Genomic DNA, 27,642 nt, shown 5'->3' with positions numbered 1-27,642 from the left:
GGCCGCCTGAAAGGAAACTCAAAAGGGAAGGGAAAAAAAAAAAGGGGGGAAGGGCCCCTCCATCTTTCTTGCCTAATGGCGTGGGCCTGGCCCCCACCCCACCCTCATTTTGCCGGGGAACAAAGAACGGCCCCACTTGGCATTGCTGCCACGTTGTTTCTTCGTCAGCCTGAAAGATTTTTCCCTGCGCTTTCCCCCTATTTTCCACCTTTTATGGGTTCCATTTTCCCAAATTTCCTCCCCCCCCCCCCCTATTTAGTGGCGCACGCACGACCTCGCGAGTGGCACCCGTGCCTGCACCGCATCGACCTCCGCCTCTCGATTATGTCTCTGCCATTGGCCGCTCTCGTTGGGTGGCCGTTGTTTCTCCTTGGAAGGCACCCCTCCCCCTCAACCTCCCTCCCTCCTTCGCAGTTGCGGCTTCCTTCTTTGCTGCCCTCCGCTTGCCTCCTTCCCTCATGAACTCTGCTCGCTAGGCACGTTCTCGTCAGCGGAGTATGGAGACAGGGGCCTTTTCTCTCCAATTTTTCGTGTGGTCACTGCCGTTGCTCTTTTCCGTACGGAGTGAGTGCAGGCAGCCGCTCACTTTGTCTTCACTCGCAGTGTCTCTTTTGATAGTGTACGAATGGTGATCAGCACTGACGTGTTGCTGTCATGGGACTCATCTCTTGCACTCGCGCTCGACATGCTTTGTTTCCCTACAGGCTGCACTTGCCTTGCTCCCCCCTCGATATGCATGTTCCTTCCTCCTTTATCAGCCTCGCGCCGTATAATTTGTGCCATGAAGGCTCTCTAGTGTCCATCCTCTCTGCTCAGCCGAAAAAAAAATTAAAGATAAAAGAGTCACAGACAAGAAGCGAAGACGCCAACGCAGCTGCACAAGGCTTCTTCTCTACTCCGTGTCCTTGGCGTTGTCGTGTTTCCTTTGATCCGCCAAGAGACTCGGTGCTCATCGGGCAACTCTTCGCTGTCGCAAACAGGTCGTGAGAGGTGGTCTCTCGGGCACCAACGCTGTGTCTACTTCACCGCACACCGCTTTTTTTCGCTCGCACTCTACTCCTGGCTTCTGGACCCTCCTTTCTCCTTCTTCTCTTGTGCGTCATCCAGTGACTATTTATGGTGTGGAATCCCCTCCGACTATCAAAGCAGAAGATACTGGTGCGAAACAAGCACTGCTCCAATCACCAGGCTAGCGCTTTCATACACTGAAAAGAGTCCCATTTAGTGCATTGTGCAAGTCCCCCACTCTCTCTCGTCCATTTGTTTCATTTTGCCTCCTCCCCCCTCTTCGTTTTCTCCTCTCCAACACGGCGCCACCATCAGCGAAAAAAAAAAAACCACGACTCAACGTGTAGGCGAGCAGTGTGTTGATCAGCATAGAAGGCGTGATGACAGTACAAACTAGCATTTTTTCATTCTTCTCTGCATACCCCATTCTGCGTCTGGACTGAATCTGGAAGGCGGTGCGTGAGTGTCTCAGTATCGAAGCAGTGAGGAATGATCTGTTTTCCCTTTCCCTACCCCCCCCCTCTGCACTGCTGTTGTCTTTTCGTCTCCTACCATTGCTGTCGCAGAGTACCTGTTCCCTTACCCTTGAACCCTTATGCTTGAGTTTTCGCCCTATACATCGCCATTTATTTATTTATTCAGGTCTCTTCTGCGCCCTCGCCTCTTACGTCCTTCTCTCTCTCTGCTTGCTTTGCCTCTTCTTCACCTTTCCCCTCTGCTGCTGGACTTTTTGTTTTTCTCTTCTGAGGCAGTGACTGTGTGACTTCATTGATTACGTCTTGCACCTGCACGCGTGCGTGCTCTTTCTCTCCTTTCGTTTTTTTTGTCCCCCACCTTTCTGGTCCATGTGCCCTACCGCCCCCCCTCCCCCTTTTTAGTGCCACTCACGTCACGAGAGAAATCGAAACGCAGAAAATCGCCGCTTTTTTTTCAGTTCGCCTCTCCTTGACGCTTTGCAGCGTTCTATCGACGTCTCCTTTTTCTTGCCTGCTGAGCTCTCGCTTTTTTTTTTCACTCTCTGGCTTTGCCTGTTCACTTACTCGTCCCTTTTCTTTTCGTGTGCGTTGAGCGCACCTGTGCTGCTCCTCCGCCTACCACACCACATCACCACCACCCTACTCCCTCCCGTCTCCTCGCCACTTCCGCAGACGAGTGCAAAGAGGAATCGCCGAAACAACCGTTGCAGCACACGTTTGCCGTGTTTCCTTTCGTTGGTCGGCCGTACTGTCTTATTTGTTTGTGTTTCGCCGTTTGCTGTCTTGCCTGCTTTGCTCACGGGGTGGCATCCCACCACCACCACCACCCTCCTCGGCACCCTTCTCGTGCACTCTCCTTCCCCCTCTTTGTTCGTACCTCGCTTGTTCGCTTCAGCTGCTCTACGGTGCGTGCCCTTTGCCAACAGGGGAGGGGGCAGACTAGTCGCTGCCGTGTTGCTCGCTTGCGTGTCGCGCAACGAAAAGGCAGAAGAAGCAACGGTGGCTGCGCCGCGTGTTCTTCCCGCCGTTCACTCGGGGGACCTCCGCCGCTGCCACGCCCGTACATACTAAAAAGGAAAGTCCAAACGCAAGCAAGATGGGCCTCACATGCGCACGAGAACAGGAAGCGGTTTCTCCATCAACGGGGTTGCATTCGAGCCTTGACCGCCGGCGAAGCCACGTGCGCAGTACGCAGCCCCCTTTCACATCGGGCAAATCCGCTTGCCGTCACACGCTAGCCACGCGTTCCAGAGCTGACGTGTACGTTGGTCTCGACAACTCTTGTGAGGCTCTGTGCGCGGTGGAATGTGTGGACCTGCCTGCCCCACACCTGACGAGACTCCCACCTCCGCCGTCTTGTGCAGAAACACGGCCTCCAAAGCTAAACCGCTGCCACGATGAAACTGCGCAAGCAACGGCGCTCGTCGGAGCGACGCCGTCGGCGCCGCGGTATCCCCTTTACCACATCCCTGACAGTGAGGACGACGATGGCTACACTGTGGTGCCTTTCAAGTCGACTTACTGCCTACAGCGCGCGACTGATGTAGAACCTGACAACTTCCGTGCAATGGTGACCCACTCCCACGCTACAGCAACAGAGCAGTCGGACACGGCAACAGCTACCTACGATCCGAAGGGTGACGACGGTACAGGAGGGAAAGACGCCACGTCACCGACGACGGTATCGCGCACGGAATTAGTGAAGGCAACGAGAATCCTTCCAAAGCAGTCTTTAGGGGAACTGCGGGGCGGCCTTTCTTCTGACGTCATATCTGACAGCACTGATGATCGAGTCTCGAGGCAAGCGGACGGTATTCACTGCACGTCGATCTTTGAATTGGAGCTCATCTTGCAGCCGGAGAGCCTCTCCGACTCGGCTTCGTATGAGTGCACCCCTTCGATATTCTCGATGACGAAGAGCACGGAAACAGACAAGTACTCCAGCACCGCCTTCGCTAGCCAGAGGTCGCTGTCACGGCGGCACACCTTTGGTATTCTTATGCCAACAGGCCACAGCCAGGTAGTCGAGCACACGGAAGACGGCGGCGCCTGGGAGCCGCATTTCCTTTCTTCTGGGGTTAGCGCTGATGAGCGTCAGTCCTGTCGGATGCAGAGTAGCGCCATGGTAGTTGCGAATATCGGGGAGAAGGGGGAGCAGAGCAGCGCCTTCGGTGTACGCCGCCACCATGACGGCCGCCGTTTCGACAGGCACCGCCACAGGGTGAGAGGAGCGACCGCGGTGCTGCCACGCGACTCAGCACGCTCTCGATCGAAGGTCGGCAGGCCGTGGCCGCAGCCCATTATGGAGGGACCTAAAAGCAACCTATCACGCAGTCGGTCGTTTAACGTGGAGGAAACGCTAGGGTGCTCGGCGCTCAGTGCTCGCTTTGTGCCTTCCCCCGACTGGCAGCGTGTCGACATGATTGAGGAGGAGCAGCGGCGACTGGCACAGGTCCTCAAGGTCCATCAGAACCGTCTTGCAAAGTGGCAGCGCATGCAAGTGGCACACTGGAAAACCGTCAGCTCTTGAAAAGAGATTGGCGCAGCAAGCGCATTGGAGTTCACTCACGCTTCACTCGCACGTCGGCTAGCTAAGGAGGAAAGCGCGGCACTCTCTTTTCATTGACGAGCTCAAAGGCCGTCCGGGCCAGTCGTTGTGCATTGACAAGAAGGGGGTGCTTTTAGATCTCGTTCCTCTTCTCACGCGGCGAAAGGAAACCTTCGATATGTTACCCTGACGCCTTATCAGTGCTGCTTCGGTCAGCCTTCTTCCCGTCTCTCCCTCTCTCTCGCATGCGTTTTCGCGCCCTTCTTTTTGTTTGTTTCTCCCGTTTCCTCGCGTTCACTGGGAGCGGAGGAGTCATCAAATGCTCAGGCCCTCTGCGCGTGCACGTGGGTGGGGGGCGGGGGGAGTGCGTATTTCAGTCCTCTTCGTTACCCACCTGCTCCTCCGCCCCACCCCACACCCCTCTGCTCTCGTCTCTTCCTGGTCTCTCCGTTGGTGTTGTCGCCTTTTTTTATTATTTCTTCCCATGAGGCTTACGATGCTCCCCCACCTTCCGTCTTCACTGTTCTCACGCGCGCTGTCCGCACATCCAACTAGATTGGCTCTTTTCTGCATGTCCTTTAGAACTTCCTCATTCTCCTCTTCGCGTGTCCACGGTGTCGCTTCGCATTACACACACGTCCACAAGCCATCGCGGGGACGTGGGTGTAATGCCGCTGTCTCACCCACGTGCCTTCTTTCGTTTCTTATGTCAGTGTGGTCACGCCTATCAACACGATGGGCCCCCCTCCCCCACTCATAGCCCCCCCCCTCCTCTCCCCCTTCTGCCCTACGACACGCAGCTCTACCATGGTGGCCCAACTGAGCATTGCAATGGTATGTTCGAGGTGATGCCCCCACGAGGTCCATGAGCACGGTAGACCCTTTGGACGCCTGCATCCCTGCTGTGCATATTTTGTGTATTGACTGCACGGCTGTAGGTTGTGTGTTTCTCGGCATCTCGGTTTTCCTCGGCGTTGATGTGAATACTCGCTCGCGTTCTCCTCGACTTGTAGTGGCGCTCCTACAACGTCATTCTTCCCGCCACCTCCCCCCTTTTCCGCCTCTTTCTATGCTACGGCGGCACCCAACGTTTGCTCTCTTTTCAAATCTAATGCGCAGTGGTGTAGCGGGAGTAGAGGTCCGCCAGGGCAAAACGCCTCTGTGGCGCGGAACAAACTCCCCGTATCAATACCATCATATCAGCGACAGAGAGTGCGTCGATGTTAGCATGCCCTGCATACCTCTCAGACGCGCCTGGAGACCCTTCACCAATACTCATCAGGAACAAAAATAAACAGAGGTATGTGCAAACATGTTAGTGTCGTGTGTGATACATTTTCTTCGCACTCTCGAAAGTGATGGAACACCTACTGAATTGGAAACGAGGCCACTCTATAACGGCTGACTACATCCACGCTTTGTGTTGTTCGCTGTTTCTCTGTTGTATTCCCCTGTATTGCGCACGCTCTGTCTCACGCGTCCACATTCGCTGCGAGTAAAAAGGAGCCCTTCTTTCCTCCTGCCCCTCTCACGCTTTCTGGCGCCTCGTCCTCTTTGTCTGTACGTGTGTGTGTGGGCTTCCTACTTACCTCACCAGAGAGTGCAGGCTCCTCACATCTTGAGCTCTCTTCGCTTTTCCCTCCGTTTTGCATGTGCCATCCACCCACCCCGCCCCTTCCTTCCCAACCGCGATGTTCTCAGCTCTGCTTTGTTTTCGCATTTGACTCTCTCCTACAACCGCAGGGGCGTTTCTCTTCCTTTCGGCAGTCAGCGCACAACCGAGAGGTAAAGTGCGGCGCTGGACAACACGCTGTATCAGCTCTCCGTGCTACCCTTGGAAGGACTTTCCACAGAGAGACTGAAACAGACGCACAGTCACACTGATAGTTCCAGTTCTGCGGTGCTGCGTCGCCTCTGCCGCCGTGTCGCAGAGTGGCTTAAGGAAGTGTGACACCCGGCTGTGTGCATGTGAGGCCTCCAGCCAGCGTTCCTCTAGCCTGGGTCTTCTTGTCTTCTTCGCTCCTTCATCTCTCGCGCTCTACGGGAACTCTTTGTTGCTTGGTGGGGAAGGGGGAGGGAGGGAGGGTGCCGTCTTCGCAGTTTGCGCTTGTCTTTTTCGTTGTTAAGTGGAAGAGGTGTGTGTGTGTGTGGGTGGGTGGGTGTGCGCGTTTCTCTCTGAGCGTGCTGTTACGCTTTCGCTTCCTCTCCCTTCCTGCTCTACACCTCCTCATCACTGGGCGTTTTCTCTCGCGCACGCCTGCCCGTTACCTCCGCGACCCCACAGCCAGCGTCTGTGCGCTTTTCTGTTCGTGACTCGCTCTGAACGTTGTCAGTACCGCACACTGTCTGTTCAGGTATCGCAACTGGACAGGACCTAACAAGGACAACAGCGCGTAAATGGGGGTGATGTCTGTGCCCCTGCCGAGTCTCCAATCCCGACGCGTCTCAGCAGCGGAGGAACAGAATAATTGAAGTGTAGTCGGTGATCCCGTACTTTTCGATCCCTCTCTGTTCTTTCTCTGTTTGTTTCGCCGACCTTTGAAGAAACCCTCGACTTGCCAGGGTGTGGGCAGCCTGCTCGCACAAATGGAGTCCATCAACGCATCTCCTCAGCTCTTGCACCATGCCACTGTTTGAATCGAAGCCACTCTACAGTGCTACCGCGTGCTGGTGCGGTGTAGCAAACACTTCAGGGTGGCCCTTGAGCACTTTCACGCCAAGACAGCAACAGAGACCGCATAGCGCTGCTGCGCCACACCCGCCTGTGCCTCTCCGCAACCTATGCGAGGAGGCTCTAGTACACACTGAGCACGGGGGGTGCACAGACCGAATCACTGGGTGGTCACAACGCCCCTCGGAGACTTTCACGCGGGGATGCAGGCATCGGCCTCTTCAGAGTACCGCACGCCCACCCCTCCCCTATGCGCAGCGGTCGCGTGTACGGCAACGTACCACCCGCTGACCGGGAACGAGGCCGACTCTCCAGACGAAGAAAGGCTAGCGCCACGCATCCAACATCGCTCCCGCTTTGCAAAGACTCCTTACTCGCTGTGGGCAGATGGTGCGGCGCAGGCAGTCGTCAAGCCAGCAGCGGCTGCGGTGCTGTCTAGGTGTAATCAACTCACAGGCACCGCGGCAAGAGGCAGCGGTCCCCTTGCATGCAGCTCCCGCGCTGAGTGTGAAGCGGTGGGGCTGGGACCTGACGTGGTGCGAAGTCGACCCGCTCCGCTAGGACACAGGAAGGCAAGTGTTGTGTATGTGTGTGTGTGTGTGTGTTGTTACGGCCTCGCTCTCCCTCATCGTGGCGCTCAGCACGGGCGCTACAACGGTGGTGTATGGCATACTGCGATGCATTGGGGCGCTACTGCTGGCGCAGCGAGCCCACCGCGTGCGCCTCCCGTTTGAGCCCGTCTCTGGCCATTGCAAGTAGGGACACGGCAGGAAGGCTGACAAGCTGTTGAAATCGGCAGTGCCCGCAGAGGTGACGCGAATTGCATGGATCGCGGACCTCTTCACTGGTCGCACACGCCAGGTCGGCATCCCCTGTTACCTGCACGGCAGACGCCGCCGCCCCCGAGCAGGGCCGATGGTGCAGCGTGCGTGTGAAGAAGGGACGAGGGGGACGTGAAATGCCTCTATGGCGCGTGGCCCCCGATTGTCGACGGTAGGGACGGTTCGCCCTAGGCGAGCAGTGTTTTGGCCGTGGTGCCGGATCGGTAGGCGAGGAAGGGGTGGTGGGTGCGCCTGTCAGCGCACGTGTACGCGGTGAGTTGAACACGCTGAATGAATCTTCTAACTTTCGTATGTTTACGCAGTGAAGACTGTCATTTTTCGCTGTGCTGAGCTGCCCTATTTTCTTCACGCTGTTTTTTAAAGTGGGGGTCGTGCAGCGGTGCTGAGAAGCGCAGGCTACGCTTGGTGTCTTTTCGTGTCTCCCTAAGTGATATTGCGAGAATGGCCAGCTGAGACGTGCTACAGGTGTTTAAGGGCATGCCGTAGTGGCTTCGCCATGATGCATTCTGTATTGCCTACCGTAGTCGGCTACTCCGGCTCTTGTATGCTCTGTAGTTTTTCATCTTCGCTGCCATTATCACGCCTGTTCTCCTCCCTTATACATGGCAGTGTTATTCATCGGTCTACGTGCCGTGCGTGGATTTGCTTAGTCTGAATCATGCGCGTAAGAAGCGTTTTAGTTGCAGAGTTGGTCTTCACTTCCTGCAGAGTCTCTTAGCCTTCATAGAGAAGCGACCAACGCTTACCAAGTTCTCCATACTGTGTGTGTCTTCCTTCTCGAGACTGTTTCTCTCTCCCCTTCTCGCTCCCTGTCCACTTACACCCACCTTCGCTGTCGATCTGCGCGAGGAGTTTCTTTCTTTTTCTCCTCGTTTCCATGACGTGAACATTTTGAACTCAGCCTTTCTCATCTTTCTCTGAGCATCTCTGTATCAGCTACTTTCGCTGTGCCCGTGCCTCTCTCCTCTGATAAACTCCCTCCTCCCTCTCATTCTCTGTTGTCTGTGCTCACCCTATAGCTGCCAGCAATTCTACGCCGTTGGCTGAGTCTGTCTCCCACGTGTGCGCCGTTTCCGCACTCGAGGCTCACACTGCATCGAGGAGTGTGTCTGCGCTGTTCTGCTTCGGAGGCTGCAGAGCTACGATCAAGCAGGTGCTCGCGCTCTGTTTGTCCTGCAATTTGCACTGCTCCCCCTCCAAAAAAAAAAAATAAAACGCCGTGCCTCGGTGTTGCTTTCGGCGGCGGCTGCTCAGCTCAGCTCGCGTGACGCTCCCTTTTGAATGGCATTAGCCCGTGTTGTTTTGTTTTTTGGTCAGGTTTGTAGCTTCACTCGCTTGCTGATAAAGTTTTGTGCCCTTCCACTCACAGCTGGCTAGTGAGCTTCCAGCGAGAGGTACGCTAAGTGTTGGCTTTTATATCCCTGATACCGCGTGCTATGATCGTATTCGCTGCCCACTGTCTCACCCCTTCTCCTTTTTTTAGAGGCCGCCAAGCTGCTTACCACGTGTTTTTCTCTCTCTCTGCCAGTGCTTGCATCGCTCCCATGACGTACGACAAGGCACCCTCTGTGCCCCCTTGTGCACTCACTGTTTCGTATTGGAGACATCCTCACTCCCGCCCTGCCCTGCGTGTCGTCGGGCTCTTTTCTCCTTGTAAGCCGCAGTCCGTGCAAACGGGTTGAGGAAGGTAACGGTGGACGGAAGTCGCCAACAGGGTGGAGACTAAGCACGTGTTATTTTCGCTGCGTAATCATCTTTTGCCTGTGTAATGTGCGCACTAAGCCACAGTGCCATGAGTCCCATGAGCAGTTCTCCATCCCTTTCTTGGGCACCTGGCGTGGCAGCTCTGTTGACGCGTCGATTATGCTGTTGATTGAGGGTTTTTGCACCTATGGAATCTGACACCTCGACTGAGTTCTCAGCCTCTCTAGCGCTCACCTCGATGTGTACCATTCGTTTCTTTCTTCCTTGCGTCCGGGTGCACAGGTGTGATGCCTCCTGCGCTCTCCCGCCCCCCCCCCCTCAACGCCGCCTAACTCGTGTAGGCAAGACTGTCATCTGCGAAGCCTCGAGCCCTACTCCTCTTTGGCAAGAGCCCTGTTGTGGGGGGTCTGTCTGTGTGCATGCCCCCCACCCTCTGCCAACCACCTTCCTCTCCTCTATGTGTGTCTCTTGCTCTGTGTGTATGTATGTGTGTGTAGAGGTGTGGGTGTTGTCGCCTCTTACTCTCCTCACGATTTCTCTTCTCTTTCGTTTCCCTACCACCTCCCTACGTTGTGCCGCCGCCTCCTCCACCACCTCCTCCTCAAACGCACAGGCAACGTTGTGGAAAGTGGCCAGCTGTAGTGCAGTCAATGCCCGTATGTGTTTGCCGCAAACTAAAAGAAAACGCTCAGCAATCCTCTTGCCACGAGAAGCGCACGGGTGCCCCTCCCCCCCCTTATGAGCGAAGAGAGAGAGACAAGCCCTACGATGCCCTATACAAATTCTCTCCGGTAACTACCGCACTCCACTTCGATTGGCCTTCTATAAAAAAAAAAAAATCCCCGAAAAAATGTCTTGTGCTGCTGTCTCACAGACCCTCTCGGATTTGCATCGACTCCGCCTACTCTTTCGCTCTATTTTTTTTTTTTTCATAGGCTACGGCTCTTGCCAAGTGTGCAGCTACGCGCATGATGACTTCTCCGCCTGCCCCATTTCCTCGCTCGCTCGCTCCCCGATACACAGTTTATCACATCGACATCTACAGAACAGTGGGCTCAAGAGCAGCGCACAGTTCACTTGGCAGAAGAATACACTTTTCAATTGAGCCTGCTATGCATGTTAGTTTTGCATTGTCCTGCTCTCGAAGTGGGCAGCGAAGCGCTCCTCCATCGCTCCATCTCTGAGAGTGGTGCTCGTCTCCCTCTCAGTTCCACTATCGCTTTATGTGCCCGCTTTCTTTTCGGATGTCTTGTTGCGCTTTGTGCCCCTCTGCACACTCTGTCACTCTCCCCTGCCTCTTTCAGCTTGTTTTGGCTTCGCGCAAGACGGGGTAACGTGCATTCGTCTCCTCAGGAGGGTTTCAGGGGCACCCTGACATGAGGGCGATTCTGCACAACAGAGGAAAGCTCTCCATGAGCACCTGGGCATGTAGTGCATCGGCCCAGGCGCGCTGTCGAGTTGCGCGACTGCAAGTCGGTACGAACATAATGTCCACAGCACCATGCCTCGCTGCCTAGCGTGGGCTCATTGGCATGGACTCTCAGTTCTGCTGATTCGGTCGGAGTGACAGGCACATCCACAACGACCGCGCACCACATCCCCCTAGTCAGTCACAACGCCTTTGACAGTCAAACTGAATGGCAGCTGAGTTGTTCCAAGATCGTGGCAAACAACGCCATGTGCGCTGAGAGGCTGCGAAGGGGGGCGCTCTCGAACTCTGAGCGAGCTGAAGAAGCTACGTAATGGACGGCGCCGGATTCATAAAGGACGAAACGGAAGTTGACTAAGCACCCCCTAGATAGTTTGTGGCGTGGGTAGAGTCGTGAAATGTTTTTGGTCGTGAAGGAGGGTTTGTTGCTTTGGCCCTCTCGGACGGCCCAAACAGCTGGTTCTTGCCTTTTCGTTTCTTTTTTGCATGTGTGCGCGTGAGCGCGGTCACATTCGGCGCTTGTAGCTCAAAGCGCTCCGGCTTGGTGGTCTCCGCAACATCGTAGTTGTACGAAAAGGGGGAGAAGTCGGCTACACAGTCGCAGAAAAAATAAAATAATATATCGAACAAGTACGGCTTCGCACCAACGCGTCCTGGCGAATCAAACGGCCTGGCTGTTAGAAAATGCAGCAGCCCAGACTGAAGTATGAGGACAACGGAAACAAACGAGGCGTTCGCCTCAACCGTAAAGAGTATCGGACCATCTACCCTGTTCTCTGAAGAGCCTATTGCGGATCGTACGCTGTGCGGCTGTTATTTGTCTGCGTCGTATCGCACCTCGCTCTCCCTCGCGCCCAGGACGGCCACTTCATTTGCCTTCGACCCCCCCCCCTGATTCACATTCCGCTGCGCCGTTGCATGTCGGAGTGCAACGGCGCAGCGGAATCAAATGCGCCTCCGTTCTTCTTATTGTTTTTGGATCGTGATCGTCTTGATTGGCTCCTCCCATTCCTCTGCTCCACCGTGATGAGAGTATCACTTGTGTAGGTCTGGAGATCGATATTAACTGCAGATTTTGTGCTGTTGTACGCTGATTCTGCTCAGCTTAACGCTTTCGTCTTCTCCTCGGCCTTGCATGGTCTCCCACCCCCCCCCTCCCCCTCCTCTCCCACCTCTCCCTCCTCTTCCCCCTCGATCTGCGTATCGCCCATCACTTTTTTGAGTTTGGTTGTTTATGGTCGTCTTCTGGGGTGATTCTCCGTTACCTCAATGCACTCTGTTTTGCCTTGGTTTCTGTAAAAAAGCGTGATGCGCTGGCGCTCTTATCCCCACCCCCCACCCCCTCTCTCCTTCCATCACCACCACTACCAACCCACTCGAATGCTGCAGGCCACCAAAAGGTCGTCATTGGTCAGTGCTTATTTTCTCTCTCTAGTGTGTGTGTGTATAGCTCCTCGTGCGCTTGGGGTGGTATGCCTCGCTACTACGCCGCTGCGCTGTGCGTCGGGGAAGCCGTTTGTGCCTCCGTATGCGTGCGGACGTTTCTTCGCTCCTGTGTGCCTCTGCCCTTCATCTTTCCTTTTCTACTGCTGCTCCGGCGCAGTACGCCGCGATGCACCGCCCTCTCTTTTCAGCGTTCTCCCTATCGCTGTACGTCCCTCATCGTTTTGCACATCATTTGGCACTCCGCATCTGCCCTCCCCCTCCCCTCCCTCCACACAAAAAAAAGCAACAATGATAAGCGTAGAGACGACGCCTCTGTGTAGGTGGTGATTCGGTAGCGGACACACCAAATCATCCAGCACATCCATGCGCGGGAAGCACACACTGCAGCATTTGAATCACCGCCCACAACCTGAACGAGTGCTTGACCACTTCCTGCGCTGCTCAAGCGTCCTAAGAAGCGTAAATCTAATGAGGAGAGAAAGGAAAAGCTGCAACTCTCCACTCCCCTACCCGCACCTAGTGACCCCCTTTCACGACTCCATATTTTACCTCAACTTCACTGTCTCCTCCTACCCCTTTCCATGACGCCCAGTCAACACGCATATCAGCCACCATCCCTCTCTTCCCCTCTGTACAGTTTGTCACCTTCTTCCTTCTACTATGTTCTCCCCATCAACCAAATCTTTCTCGGACGACTCCTGCTCACCGTCTTATATCTGGACTGGCTTGGCAGCTTGAAATCAGAGGAAGCTGCAACAGAGATTAAGTCGTAACCGGCGGCTCTTAGGCAACCTCTCTCACGATTCTTTGTTCGCCCCGTGTTGCTGGACGGCTTGGAGTGAAGAGCGGGAAAATAAGGCACTCTGCGCCTCCCTTGTTTGTCTGCGTCCGCATCTCTTCCCTCTCCCTCTGGGCATTCTCACTTGGCCCGCCAGTTTGGCAGCACCTTTCTCTCTCTCTCTCTCTTCCTCTCTACATATATTGATTTTGTCGCCTGTGGCAGACGTATCAGTGCAGTGTAAATTATCTTGTTCCAGGAGGCAGCGAAGGTGAGCGACATACAGAGGGAGTAAAGGCGTCTAGTGGTGCGGTAGCCACCACGCTGGTGTCGCTTGTCGTTAACGCGCCGTACGTGGGATCAGATTTGTATATCGTTTTCCTTGGCGTGTGTACGTCTCTCTCTTTATATATTTTTTCATTCACTCATTGCTGGCATCTCCTGTGTTGCGTAAGTGTGTGTGTGTGTGTGTGTGAATCGCTTCTTGGTTGCTGTGGTTCTCTCTTCGCTTTTCATCGTCTACCCTTCCTCCTCTCCCTTGTTCACATAACGTTGGCTGTGGCGACAAGGACGGAAGCGTCAGCCTTTCATCTGTCGAGCACCTCTTCACACCCCTGCGTACCTGCAGTCTTTCTGTTGATTTGTATGGTTCTCACTTTGCATTTTACTCGCCCTGCTTTGCCGCTCATCACAGCCAAAGCGGAAAATATTTTCCTTTTTTTCACTGCCTTGCTTTTGGTCTCGTGGAGCTGCGGCAGTAAACATCTGAAGTTTTCGCCGTTGCTGGCATGCGTGACCACGATTGCCCTTGGCTCTCTGTCGTCGTTGGGGGTTTGCTTTGGGTGAGAGGCCCCTCCCTCTATCCTCTTTTCTTGTTGATTTGTTTTCGATTTGATTCCGTCTGGTGGATCCTCTCACTGCCCTCCACAGTCACGATTGGGCCCACAAACACTCTCTCATATATACAGAGAGAGGCGCACAAGAGCGGGCGGCGCCACTGCTCTGCTCCGCGGATACCCTTCCTCTCTTCCTGCACTTTATTGTGTCTCTATAAGGCATCCTTCACGCCCACAAGTTAGTCTTTCCGCCTACTTTTCACGCCAGCGCGTGTTGCATCTTCTTGATCTTGACACCCCTTGAGGGAGGCGTCGCTTTCGTGAAGGCACAGATGGGTAACGCCGTGGTATGCAGCTCGGGTGGAGAGGCAAAGAATGAGTGCAATAAGCTCCCCCAAAGTGGTCAGCTGACGGAGCGTCCGCGACAGCCAACAACGCCGACGCCTTATTTCGACCATGAAAAGGGGGTCCGGTGCGACACGACTTTCGTCGATGGCTACGAAAGGATAGGCTTCTCACCTCAGCATCAGCGAAGCACCCGCTTCTCTTCCACAGGCGTTTCCCCTGCAGAGCTCTGCAGCCTCTCTGGATCGACCCCTACTACTTCAGAGCTTGAACGCCAGTCTGTGACCCCCCAGATGGAGTGGTCACAGTCCCTCAGCTACACTGTCAGTCTCACTAGTGTGGACTCCCAACATGACTACATTGTAGACCTTGACGCCTTGTCAAGCCACCTCCGTTCAGACAGAAGTACTGAGGTGCAACACGCAGATCGATCAACAGAGTCAAGCACTCGCTCATCCCATGTCACCCTTAGCGACAGTGGTCTCGAGCTGACTCCTGAAATTTACTTTACCGATCACGCCGAGTACGCTGCCGTCACTGAGCGTCAAGCACCACGGTTGGACCCAACAACACTCATCTCGCCACCGCCGCTGACCGAGAGCCCGGTTAAAAGCCCCCATTGGGATGACGTACTGCTGCTGCTCATCCCGACACCAACACCATCAGACTTGAAGCCGGCGGGGACACCCGCCGTCACTGCAGAGAGTCCTGCCGCCCCTGCAGCTCCGAGCCCCTGTGCCCCTTTTTCGCGAAATGCAAAGACAACGACAAGGAAGCCGCCCGACGACGGGCGCAGTCCTGACAGCAAGTGTGCAAGTTCGAGGAGAGAGTCCACCGACACGCTGAGGGAGCCGATGCGTGGACCTCCTGCTCCTCCGATGCACCTACTGGAGCAGAGTCTGCCATTCAGTCAGGTGAGGGCGCTGCACGCCGTAAAGGAGGTGAAGCCGACTCGCTCACCCACATCATCTGCTGCCTCGAAGGGCACCAAAGGTCATTCACCGGAAGTCTTGCCGAGGCAGTGCATCACTAACAGCAGCGCTACCTTTGCCCTCACGCCGCCGCCACACGTCGCTGTCATGGCCGCCAGTGCCAAGGCAGCAGCGAAGACCGCCGACACGAGCAACTCGTCCATTACCGGCTCACCCGGATCGCAACCGCCCGCGCTGTCGTGGAGTTTAATCCGCCGGAGGAAAAACAGACTCAGTGGTGGCAAGACGATCGTTCCAGAAGCAACAAACGACTGTTGGGCAGCAGGACGCAGTACCTCACCGCGGCACACGCCTGCAGCTCACGAGGTGGGCCACACGAGTGCCGCTGGGACGCTGCTAAGTGGCACCTCTGGTCTTCCGTCATCTCCCGCTGCCGATGGGCTTCGTACTCGAGGGCGCGGCAATCAGGACTTGGCAAGCCTTGCCACTGGGACAGGAACCAGTGCGTCTTCTACTACGATGAAACCAACGCCGAAGCACACAAATCGATGCACCTCGCGGGGCGCTGTGAATGATGGTGTGCGTGAGAGTCTCGTTGCCTCCCAGCTACCCCGGAGTACGATGTCAGACGACGATGATGGTGTCTTGCCACTGAAGTTCGCTGTCTGTGGAGTGGCCACCGTGCCTTCGCCTCAGCGAACGGAATGGCAGACGGCAACAGCGCAGACGACAGCAAACCACAGTCCCGCACTCACCTCCACAGTTGTCACATCAACTGAAGCGGCACCGCACTCACCAAAACGCAGTGCCCTCACGTTGACAGAGGGGGGTGGCCTGCCGGATGCCATTGCCAAAGCGCACTTACAAGCGTCCAATCCGAGTGCGAAGGCGCAGAGTCTACTGCACGCCGATAACTGCATGGGAGGGCGCAAGAGAGAGAAACTGCAGAACTCGTTATCGTCTGCATCACTACACTCTCCCCCTTCCCCTCGACAAGGCGGCAGTGGCGAGCAGCGATGCAGACGTTTCCATAATGAAAGTGAGAGCCCTGGCGAGCGCATGGCGAGGTCGTCACATGACGATCAAAACTCTCCACGGCACAGCAACATGGGTGACTCCATGCCGAACCTTGGTGTTAGTTGCAGGGTTGACTCCATCCTCAAGAAGACCAGCAGCTACCGCTCTCGCAATGGATCTCTGGTGGAGCGAACGCTGCCGGCAGTGGGATCGGTGTCGTTTCTGTTGTGCAAGCAGGAGGCGGCGCTTGCCTTGGTGAGCCGCCAAGGCGTGTCCAAGGCCGTCTCACGCCATGCAAAGCCGCTCCACAAGGAAAACCTCCAACTGCTCGAGGACCTCTAAGAGGACTCAAGCACGCTGCGGCTTCGCTTGGCCTAGCGATGTCGAGTTTTTCCTACTTTTTTTTGGCCTTTAAGAAGAGGGGGAGTGGGGTGGGGTGGCGAGTATTGTGGGTACGCTGGTTCTCCTTACAGTTTTAGACGCATGGGATTCGCCCACGTGTAGCCATGCGTTCGGCCAGAACAACCGTAAACGAAAACAAGGAGTCGCCACTTCGTGTGTTATTTTGTTTTTTTCTGTCTGCATGGCTCGGCTACCCGCCCGCCCCTCCCCCCACCTCCTCTTCTTGCCACCGTTTGTCTTGTATCAAATGGCTTCTCTCTCCTCTCCCTCTCCCGTTCAGCTCTCCTTTTTCTACTCCTATCCCGGCTAGCCATCCAGTGTGACTCACGCAAAGGGCATTTCTGGGTGCAATTCAGCACCTCTACACACACACGCACACACGCACCTGCGAGAGAGCGTTTCGGTTATCCGCAAAGGCAGTCTCCCATGTCTGCGCTTTCCCCCAACCATCTTCGCCAGGCTCCGCCCCTTCTATCGTCCGGAGGAGTTGGCTACCTGAAGGAATATTACAAACGGGCCTAATCGCTTTCCGCCATCCTACTCACATCAATCAAGTTGCCTTCTCTTCTTTTTAGTTTGTCCCGTATGTTATTCCCCTCCCCCTGTTCTTGTGCCTTGCTGCTATGCGTCCACCTAATGCCTCAGACTGTAGCAGGAGCCAAGCTGGACAACACCATACTTGGCATTTATCATGGCGTATAAGCGTGTTGATATTACGCTACGAGGGTTCCAGTTGCCGTACTTTTACCTGCGTGTGGTAGTGTTCATGCCCCTCTCCCCCTTGGGTGTCCCATGTCTGCCTCTTTTTCTTCCTTGTGACCTTGAAGCTGCTCGTAGGTGCAGATCCGTGGGGCTGTATGTTGCTGAGCCGCTTGTCTGCCCACACCGCTGGAGCCCGCGCTCACACCCGCGTGCACGCACGCCTGCTGGCTTTGTACGGCTGGGTGCTGTGACGACTTGTGCGAATGGCAATGGAGCTCCATCACTCAGACACCCCCGCTCTCTGCCTGCCAGCAGTCTCCCCTGTTGCGTGCTGCGCGTGCGGCTTGCTCGTAAGTGTTTAAGGATTTTGTTTGCCTTCGTTCTTCCTCTCGTCCCTGCAGAATCCCTTTCGTGATTGCTCTCGTGACTTCTGCTCTGTGCGTCTCCCCCCTCTCCCCCCCCCGCTTCAGCCTGTACACGACCCCCCTCTGTTTTGTAGTTCGTTTCGTTTTGTTTTTCGCTGTTGTTGGAAGCGCGGCTCTCTTTCGCTGTGGGGCTCAGTCTTGCCTCTCTCGACGGCCGTTTGTCTCTCTCTCTCTCGTTGTCGGGCGTATGTTTCACTTCACGACCTCTATTCTGTTGCTTGGCTCCTTCTCGTGTGCTTCTTTCCTTCGCTGTTAATGCCTCCATTCGCTACCTCGTTGCCTTGTGGTTATTTTGTACGGACTCCATCATTACCGCTTGTGGCCATAAAGCTTACAGTTATTCTTTGACCTCTGCTCTCTCCCTCTCGCAGTTTCACTGATGTATTTTGTGTGGGGAGGTGTACTGTGTGTGTGTGTTGTGGGGGTGGGGGTGCTCGCCGTGTTTTCGAGTCACGCGTTGTGCTCCTTTTTGGGAGGCCACACTGGGCAGGTGGGAGTGTCGCGGAGCTCTATTCGATTGGCAGTTACCGCATTTCCTACACAACGACCCTCCCCCTCCCCCTCCCCCCTTTTTTCCCCTTCTTTTCGGCACTTCTACACACCGTTGCCGTCGTGGGTCGTGTCTTCTTTTTAGGTTTCCGCCTCACCTTCTGTTGCGGGGCGTCTTTTGTGGCTGGGCAAATTCTTTTCCATAAATCGAGTGCCGCACTCCCGAGAAAAGATAAGTCGCTGTAGCGCTGCACACGAACGTTTCGCGCAGGCAGCTGCTTCGCTTTTGATGTGCCGCGAGTACAAAGGCCTCCCCCCCCCCTTCTCAACGAGGGCGCGCGAAAATGGGCACAGACACCCGCTCTCGTGCATACCAGGAAAGCGAGCCACGCTGTGGACCCCCTCCCCTCCTCTCCCTCCCTTCGCCTCTTCGCTCTGAATGGTTCGTCATTTCGGATGTTCTCATAATGCGTATTACTTTTTTCAGTTTCGCTTAGCCTCCCCACACACGCGTCCCTCACCGTCGCGTATTACTATTCTTTGCTGCTGCTGCTGCTGCTGTTCGCTGTGCATAGAGCACAACGATCAGCGGAAAAACCTTTCGTGCTCCAGCCATTCTTTTTCGGTGGTGCATACCGAGTGCCGAATACCTTTTCCGCGCTCGTCTGCAGAGCGTTGTTAAATCCACCCAACGGTGGAACTTGTCACGTCAGTGCCTCTTCTTTTGTTTTTCCTCGCTCCATATCTTTCGTGCATTGCACCCGCTGTGTCTTTCTTGCGTGGTTGTGTCTCTGACCACTCTCGTTGCCCATTCTCGCCTTTGAATGGCTCCCAGGCGGAAAAGGAAACGGTGCAGCATCCCTCTCCCCTCCCCCTCCCTTTCCTCTCCTCTCTCTCTATTTCCGTTGTCCTCTGTCCTCATCTTCCTTGACCTTTCATTTGCATGTATACTGCCACGTACACCGCTTCTCGTACTCCCCATCACGCTGAGGAAAGCTAGTGAGGCGGGGGGATACACATAGACGCATGAAACCCCATCTCTCCCGCCTCCCTTCTCGCTCTCCTCACTCGCCGTCTTCGGCATCACCTTTTTTGGGGGAGGGGGTGTCTGGACACCCCAACTCTCCTTCACCACTTCTGTTGCCGCAGAGTAATGCCCCTTTGCATGATTCCCCACGTTTTTCCTGGAGATTGTGCAACTGCCTGCGCTCTCTCTCTTGCAGCATTCGTGATGGCTGCCGCGCTGTTCCCGCCCTCTGAGTTATCTTTGACCTTTCGACTGTGCAGCTCATCTTTTGCCGAGGCGGCCCTTCTCTCTCTTTTTTGTTTCGTCCGCTCTGACTATGTCTGTACATATGGGCACCTACGCCCATGGTGGTGCATGCCTATTATGCGCGTCTCTCTCTCTCTTCCGCTCTCAGGTGAGATGGATATCGCGTCACACACACGCACACACGGTAGCATTTCAGCTCTTCTCTGCGTCTCCCTCATGTTGGTTTTCGTCTTCTCTGGGTATCGCTGCCCCCCCCCCGTCGCGTTGTTTTCTTCTGTTCGCTGTGATGCGTTGGGCCATTCTCCGTGTTATCATTTTGGGGGGCACTCACTCGATGCTTTTGCTCCCACACAGCTGCTGGACGCGCCTGGGTGTCGTTGCTTCCACTTCAACTCTTCTCCTGCCACCCGTGCGGCCGTCGTCCACCCAGTTGGTTGGGTGCAGCTGAGTTGGAGGGAGTGAGGTGTTTTATGTTGTTGCCGCTGTTCAGGGATGTCTGTCATGGCGCTTGTCTGTTAATTCTGGGCGGTATCTGAAATTGTCTCTTGGGCGTCCACTCGTTGTTGTTGTTCACGCACTGTCCATCGTTGATTTCGCCGTCTCGCGCCCTTTGCAATCGCCCCCTTTCCACCCTGGCATATGTGTGTGTTTATGTTTGGTGCTTTCCTTTTGCGAAGCTGTCTCGGCGCTCCTCCCCCTACCCCCTCCCACTCACTCACCCACCCACCGACCCACTCTTTATTTGTCCTCTTCTCGCTAATGTGAGCGAGTATCGTCGCTTCTTTTTCGTTTCGTCTGTCCCCTTGCAGCGTACTTGTGGGTCACCCTGTCGACGCGAGCGTAGGTGTGGGGGGATGAAGGCGTTTCGCGCCCTTCCGGCCTTCGTTTCCGGCTACGCCGTCCATGTCTTGGCGTGCCTTTTCGAGTTTCTTTGATCTCTCGCGTTTGCGACCCCGTTGCACTTTTACTAATGTGTGTGTGTGTGTGCGTGTGTGGCCGTACCACGCTGTATGGTTTCTAGTGGCTACTCTTTCCTGCATTCCTCTCACGGATGCTGTGGATGTGCCCCCCCCCCAGAGAAGATGCTCCGAGTGGAAGCTGGGCAAACAGCGACAAGTGAATTCCGCCCACTCCCACGGTATCCCTGTCATGGGCAGGTCTTTTTTTGACATTGCTCTGCTCAGAGGGGAGGTCCATGACACAGACGACTCGGGTTTCGCTCTCGCACTTACCGAAACAAGTGGGTCTCGCTGGGGATCGCGGAAGTACCGGCAGTGGGCTGCTCACCAGTCAGCAGGGGAACCACACACAAAAAATATATATGGCAACGCTCGCGTCCTTTTCACGCTCCCCCACCCCCTCCCTTCAGAGAGGGTCGCTGTTTGCCGAAGGCTCGTACGGTCACTCTTCTCTCACCATCGCTGCTTTTCACACCATTCACCCTCGTTCGATTTCACGCAAAGCCACCCTCTCACGGTAGTCGCACTGCACAGACGGAGAAGCCACAGTGCACCACTTCCTTTCTAGCGTGTATCGCATATCTAACACGCTTAGACGATTCCGTTGTCTTCTCTTCAGCTTTACAACACGTCCCAACAGACATCATACGGAGTGTTGGATCAGCGAAGCGCCTAGCTCTTCGAGACGCACTGTGCCAGCGCGTGTTCTCCACACACCCACACACTCTTTCTGTCTCTCTCTGTCTCTCTCTTTTTCTCTGCGTTTGTGTCCATCTCCTCGGAAGGCGAGGTAGCTCTCTCCTGTCGCAGGTAAGGTGAGGGGCTACGTCATGCCAGCACGAGGCAGCCCGCAGCCGTGCAAGCGATTTGGGACGTTTGGCGATCCCCACCGCGAGCCTACGCAGGCGGAGCGGGAGTTCTACGCCAGCCTCGCACGTATTCGAACTAAGAGCAAGGCGGAGCGGGAAAAACTGCCGGTGGAGAAAAAGAGCCAAGAGGACATCGAGAGAGAAGGCAACAGAGGCGGGACGTCGCAGGAGAAGTCCGCCAACAAGCTGCTCTCAGCCGGCAGGCGCTCCCTGACTCCGGGTACCCCAGAGACAGGCAATGCACTGGCAGTCCCCTGCCCCCCGCCGCGCGACCACCGCCTCACCGTCCTATCGGCTGTGGGTCTCCCGAACCGTACTACCCCGCCTGTGTGGGAAGCAAACCGTCATGAGGCCCGGTCCTGTACAGCATCGGACGACACTTCTGACTGCAAGCGCACTTCCGAGCGGAGGCGCGGCTTTGGGTTCAATGAAGAACATACCCCAGAGGGTCTCTATAAACCGGTCGATTCCATTCTTCTTCCATCGCGCTATCGGAGCGCATCTCCGAGCCAGGAGAGCCCACCCTGTGGGCAGCGCGCACGACGCGTTCTGAGGGGTTCACTGGCAGATGCCAGTGAGGCGCCCGAACGCGCCTCTGACTTGCCCCTAGCGGCTCAACTCTTGGAAGAGTTGCCACGGATGAAAGTCACGCTTGCGTCGCAGACGTCGGCGCAGACGTTTCCGAAGAACGGAGCGGTCGACCCGTCAAGCGCCATGGGCGGGGACGGCAGTTGTGGGAATATCGACATGTCGCGCGTTGCCCACCTCAGTGAGGACGAGATGGGAATGGAGAGTCGCATCGGCCAAGCGCTCGACGCCTTTCACCGCGAACACTCTAGCGGTGGCTCGATGATTCGTGGACTGACCAACGAGCAAGTGAAAACGCTCGAGCAGTTGCTCGCGAAGCGGCGTAAACTGTGCAGTGTGGCCGTAGCGGCGCACAGCAGCCCGTCTAAACCACCTGCGCCGCACCCACCAGAAGCTCGCGCCGTCATCGAGGAGCGCTTAGCAGCTACGGAAGCATCACCGAAGGCGACGAAAATCAATCCAATGACGAAGCAAGGGACCACCCAAGAGGCAGCAGTCCAGAAGAAAGCAGCACTCAGAAGCCTCCATAGTGCACCGATGTCAACGCCACGGGCAGTAGCAGCTGCAGGAGTGGCTTCACTGGCACAGGTAGCAACGCTCCCGCCGCTGGCCAGGGCACCACTAAACGAAGTGGTACCAAAGGCCACACTGGTGCGCGCTCCATCGCCTTTGTCGGCAACAGAGACGGTTTGTGCTGTACCATCGCCCACAATCACACAATCACACCCAATCCTGCATGCCAACGATACTGGAAGACACATCTTAACTACTTCATCTGAAACCAGAAAGCAAGAACACCGCCAAAAGCCTGCATGTGTGTTCAACCTGAGTCGAGGGGCGAGCCCCTCACGCAGTGGCAACGGTGGATTCCTGTGCGTCTTTCCCTGCACCAACGGTCTAGCATCACGAGGCGGATTAGCGGAAAAGGAAGGTACGCGAGCGCCACAGAACACCTCAAGAACAGAGATGCGCACACAAGCAAGAGTCGCAAGTAGTGCCGAAACGGTCGAGGAGGCGTGTCGCCAGTACGCTGAGCAGTGTCGTCGCGATGCACAGGAGCTTCATATATCGATTGAACAGCAGCGACAACGTGTAGGTGCGGCGCCGCGCAAGGTTGACAGCGTCTCGCCAAACAGCATCACCCACATCTCTGCCGTCATCCTACCAACCCCTACGGGCGAGGTGGTTGGATCTTGGAGCCAACCCTTTCCTCCCCACCCTCGAGAGTCCGAAAATGCCTTGCCTTTCACGGCTAGTCTTGTCTACGAGCGATCGCCTACCGTGGCGTCCCGGATAAGCGCCCGCATCATCAGCCACATGGACACAACATCCATTGCGGGCCGTTGCAGCACGTCCTCAGCCGTCTCAGTTGCGGAGGAAACAGGAAAGTTGATCATGATGGCATACCACAATGCAGACTCTCCCCAGGTGAATCAGCTACATATAAACACAGGCGCACTCGATCTCAGGCAGTGCGTGCTGAGCGATGCACCAGCGCACACGGCGTCCTCCGGTGTCTCGGGCAGTAGCGCGTGGGGCGACGATGCTTCTAGGACTTCTAGTGACCTCTACACCTTATCGTCTCTGCTAGAGTACCAAAGCGCAATTTCGCCGCACCAGCAGGTGACTGGCAAGACGCCCACACCGCTATCCTCCACCGAGGTATTGCTGCTACCCTTTTCTACGCTCTAACAAACGAGCACCGAAAGCAAAAAAAGGGGGGTGAAGTGTTGACTTGTGTGTCGATCGTGTGTGCGTGCGTGTGGGCCGCTATCGTGTCTCGTGCTGCAGCAGGGCGCGTAGGCCGTCTTCCTTTTTTCTTGTCCCCGGAGGGGGACGTACCGCGACCAAAGTTGGCGCTTTTGTTGTTGTCTTTTTTTGTTTGTTTTCCCTCGCGTTGTCTGTTGTCCACTCGCCCGTTTCCGCGTTTAATGTTGTTCTCTCTTTGTCTCTCTCCCTCTCCTTCGGTGGTACGCCTTTCTACTCGTGCGGCGTGCCATCCACACACGCAAACGCACACCCTCCCCCCTCCTTATCCATCTTCTTGAGCTGCTCTTTCTTTAACTCTACAGACATCCCCCCTCCCCCCCCCGCCTACCCTCCCCCTTTGGGCGATACTGCGCGTCGTCCTCGTTTTGGTCATCACTTTGTCTTTGTCTTCTGCGCTTCACTGCTCTTTGGACGGCTTCACGTATTCGCCGCGGCTGGGCCCTCGCTGCTCCGCGGTGGTACAGTGTAGGGAGACACTGCGTGCTGCTGCCTTTTCCTGCTTCATACTCTGTTCCCTCCCACTTGACGCCCTGTAGTGCTCTCGGCTGGGCCCCTTTACCTCTGCACCACACCAGAGCTCCTTCCGGCTCCCTCGCCTCTGACGCGTCTACGCTCTTGTGCATGTAGGCGCGCTAATGCTCGTTTTCTTCGCTCTTGTGGTGACCATTGTTTGCCTTCCTCCTCAACTTCTCTTTTCTGCGCCCTGCTCGGTACAGACATTGCGCAGTCCACCATCTCCGTCGCCGCCGCCGCCCTTTTCCCCCTCCCCCTCCCCCTCCTTGCTGTTATGTTTTCCTTGTCTCTACCCTCGCTTTGCATGTGTGCTCCGTGTCTTTGGTGCTTCTCTGGAGGCTCGGTTCTCTCCCCACTTCGACTCAGTTCACACGATTCAAAAGTGCGAGAACTGCGCACATGCGCTGTCAACCACTGCTGGCATGGCGCACCGCGTCTCAAGCAAGGCATGCAGTTGGCCAGCAGTGCACGAGCGATGGGCGGGAAAGGGTGCCGTGGAATCCGTACGAGTCAAGCTCACAGCGTCTGTGCGCAGCATCCCGTACATCCGACCGAGTGGGCGGGTGGGGCGCAGATGCGAGTCGCATGACGAGAGCGCCCCGAGTGGCACCATCGAGTCCCCCTCCACTCGGCTCCCGTGGGAAGAGTCGCCACACCATGTTATGGAATGCAGCGGCTTGAAGCGCCGGAGGGAGAAGCACGGCATACAGGCAGGGTGCAGGGTCACCAGGAGCCCCTGACCTTAGGGAAGCCCACATACCCTCCTCGTGCACAGCCGGGATGCGACTAGGCCACCCTCTGTTACCTGCACGGCAGACGCCGCCGCCCCCGAGCAAGACCGATGGCGCCGCGTGCGTGCGAAGGGACGATGGAGGACGTGAAATGCCTCTATGACGCGTGGCCCCCGATTGTCGACGGTAGGGACGGTTCGCCCTAGGCGAGCAGTGTTTTGGCCGTGGTGCCGGATCGGTAGGCGAGGAAGGGGTGGTGGGGTGCGCCTGTCAGCGCACGTGTACGCGGTGGGCTGGGCATGCGGAGAAGGAAAGCGGCGCGTGCGCTCGGTAGTGCGTGGGATGACGAAGTTGAGCAGAAGGAGCGTAGAGCTGCTCCGCTTCACAACGAAACTGCACGTCTATGCCACTCCCCGGAAAAAAAAAAAATCAAATGAGCACAGGGGGGAGGAGGAGGGAGAGCGCACAATTCGTTTCCTCTTCTACAACAGACCACACCTGCGCTGCATTCTCTGGGGTATGCGGTGCCGCCGTGCCTCTCGACTCTCTTTTTTCTCGCGCGCGAGTACCACACGCCCCACTCTGCGGCCTTTCTTAGCATTTCTCTCTTCTATCGGCACCTTTGGGCACCGCCCGCTGGCGCCTCTCTCCCTCCTCTCCCCACCCCCTTTTCACTGATGCGCCGCTGTTGGTGGGGTGGGGGGGCGCCTATTCGTTCTCCTTTGCGACTGTCTCTTTCGTCTGCTTTGTTTTTTCCTCCATAAGGTGTGTTTACCTCCACGGTGCGCTGCACGCTCCTTGCTCGACGCCTTTGTTTTCCAAGGATGATGCGATGGTGTTTTGCGCAGATTCAGACTTCGTGTTTTCAGATTTCAGCCTCGTCGCCGTGCTTTGCGCGTGCTGCACAACATGCACCCTCTGCTTCACAGTAGTGGGCGTGTTGCTTCGCCAACTCTCCGCATCACTGTGGGCAAAATAGGCAAAGGAATTGTCGCCCCTTTGTCTCTTTCCTCTGGTGTGGAAGGGCGACCAGATTTGTTAGCACTCAAACTTCATTGCTCGCCTGACGCATGGGCGCATGTGCGTTTCTCCTTCGCCGTGTCTCTCCCCCCTCCCAATGTGTACGCTCTCTCGGCGCACAATCCGCTGTGCCTTATGTCTGCGGTATGTGTTGTGAGGCTGCGGGCTGAGCGCCCCCCCCCCATTGCGATACACTACTCTCCTTTCATCCCTCTCCTTTTGTTGTTGTGGGCAGGGTGCTCCCTCCCGTGTTTCCTGTCCTGCTGTGTGGCCGCCACTGACGTCGGCGACGTGTGGTGGAAATATACGCGCTGTCACTTCTCTTCTCGATGAGCGGTATTTCTTGTGTGTCCCTTTCATGGCGGAATTTGTTGGCAGGTAAGGCGTTCGGCCATCTACCGCAGGATGACCAGCTCGGTCTCCTGTTGAACTGTTCTGTTCGTTCTCAGCCTTTCCACCACCTCCTCTCTTCTAGCGCGTTCCTTTCTTTTTTTGTTTCCGGTGGTGCCGCTGCCCTGCGCTTATCCCTGTGGCCCTTCTCGTCTCGCGAGTCAAACCGGAGCACAGCACACGTTCCCTGGTGCCCTACCTCTCCCTTCTCCAGAATCTGCATCTTCTCGCTGGCGGACTAGGGAAGAAGCTAACATGTTCAGCGAGTCGATCCTTGGCAGTTGGGAGAAGAGAAGTACGCGCACAATCTCAAGGCACACCAGCTATGTTCTGTTGCTGCCTCAAGACTGTAGCTTCTTGTGACCCGCTGCCGCTTTCCACCACGACGCCTTTCGCCTGTATTTCCGTGGTGCCCTGCGTGCAGCTCCTCTTTGGTTCATCTGCCCGTCTCTCTCGCTCGCTCTCTCTCTCTCTGCGCCAATCTCTCCTGCTCGTGTGATCTCCGTGAGGGAGTGGCTGCTGCATAAGGAGTAGACGCGTCGTCTGCCCAACTCTCAGCCCCCCCCCTTGTAGATGCACTCCCTTTACTTTCTACACCCCTTTTCCTGGTCGTAACTCAACTGGTCCAGATCTCTCTGATGCTCTGCTGTTCATGTGAGCGCATCTGTGTGCGTGGGTGGGTGGCCATGTCTGTGTAGTGCACCTCGCCTGTCGTCTGTTGCCTTGTCTTCTTCGCTCTTCATTCTTCCCGCTTAATTGTTTGGTCGGGTCGGCGTAGGGTCACAACGCCCTGTCAGAACGTCAAGAGAATCATTGCGTTTTTTTTTGTTGGTAGTGCAGCCATTTGGCGTGGGAACAAATCGTCCCCTGCAGCGCTCACCGACACCTCTCCAGGATGACCTCGTCGTGAGACGGCGGCAGAGGTCTCTGCGGAAGAGAAAAAAGGAAGCGACTTTGAACGCTGCCCTTCCTTCGCCTCGCAGGCGTCCATGTACACTTTTCCTCGGCTCCCCTCTTCCAGACACCCTCCACCGGCTTCACCTCTCACAGCCACACACTGACACACATACACACACACACTTTCTCTCGGGTTTCTGCCTTACCGTCATTCATAGCTAACACTCGTTCCTCCTGCTAGGCATACACTCGCGCTCGTGTAAGCAGACACCAAAGAGGGCCGTACATATTTGCTTGTGTGTTGGGGAGTGCTTCCACTCTCGCCATTTCTTCGCCCCCGAGACACGCCTTTTCTCGCTTCAGGGCATTCCCACGCACCTTTGCAAAGCGGCACCCGTTTGTTGTTGTTATTGCTCGTTCGCTTCTTCGTATTGGTCACGCCTCTCCTCCCCACTTCCATCTCGACCCTTTTCAGTACGTGGACACTGTGTATCTCTTGACACCCCCCCCACCCCTCCTTCCCCTGTGAATTCGCTCTTGTTTGCTCCTTGATCGCCCCCCACCTCTCTTCCGCTCCAAGCC

At 56.0% G+C, this 27,642-nt stretch overlaps 3 protein-coding genes across 3 annotated transcripts; all 3 read left to right on the top strand.

Moving 5' to 3' along the window:
* Positions 1–2,580: 2,580 nt before the first annotated feature.
* Positions 2,581–4,014, top strand: LBRM_31_2460 (hypothetical protein, unknown function; the record flags this gene model as incomplete). The annotated part of the gene is made up of 1 exon (XM_001567189.2): positions 2,581–4,014. One exon carries the CDS (start codon positions 2,581–2,583, stop codon positions 4,012–4,014), a length of 1,434 nt encoding a protein of 477 aa, XP_001567239.2.
* Positions 4,015–14,070: 10,056 nt separating this feature from the next.
* LBRM_31_2450 (hypothetical protein, unknown function) lies at positions 14,071–16,374 on the top strand (the record flags this gene model as incomplete). The annotated part of the gene is made up of 1 exon (XM_001567188.2): positions 14,071–16,374. The coding sequence occupies one exon, from the start codon at positions 14,071–14,073 to the stop codon at positions 16,372–16,374; it is 2,304 nt and encodes a 767-aa protein (XP_001567238.2).
* A 4,738-nt stretch (positions 16,375–21,112) lies between these two features.
* Positions 21,113–23,431, top strand: LBRM_31_2440 (hypothetical protein, unknown function; the record flags this gene model as incomplete). Its single annotated transcript, XM_001567187.2, has 1 exon — positions 21,113–23,431. One exon carries the CDS (start codon positions 21,113–21,115, stop codon positions 23,429–23,431), a length of 2,319 nt encoding a protein of 772 aa, XP_001567237.2.
* Positions 23,432–27,642: the final 4,211 nt, after the last annotated feature.

This window comes from Leishmania braziliensis, chromosome 31, assembly GCF_000002845.2.
Source record: "Leishmania braziliensis MHOM/BR/75/M2904 complete genome, chromosome 31".
In the NCBI taxonomy this organism is placed as follows: domain Eukaryota; phylum Euglenozoa; class Kinetoplastea; order Trypanosomatida; family Trypanosomatidae; genus Leishmania; species Leishmania braziliensis.
This window is presented reverse-complemented; position numbering and strand designations above follow the sequence as displayed.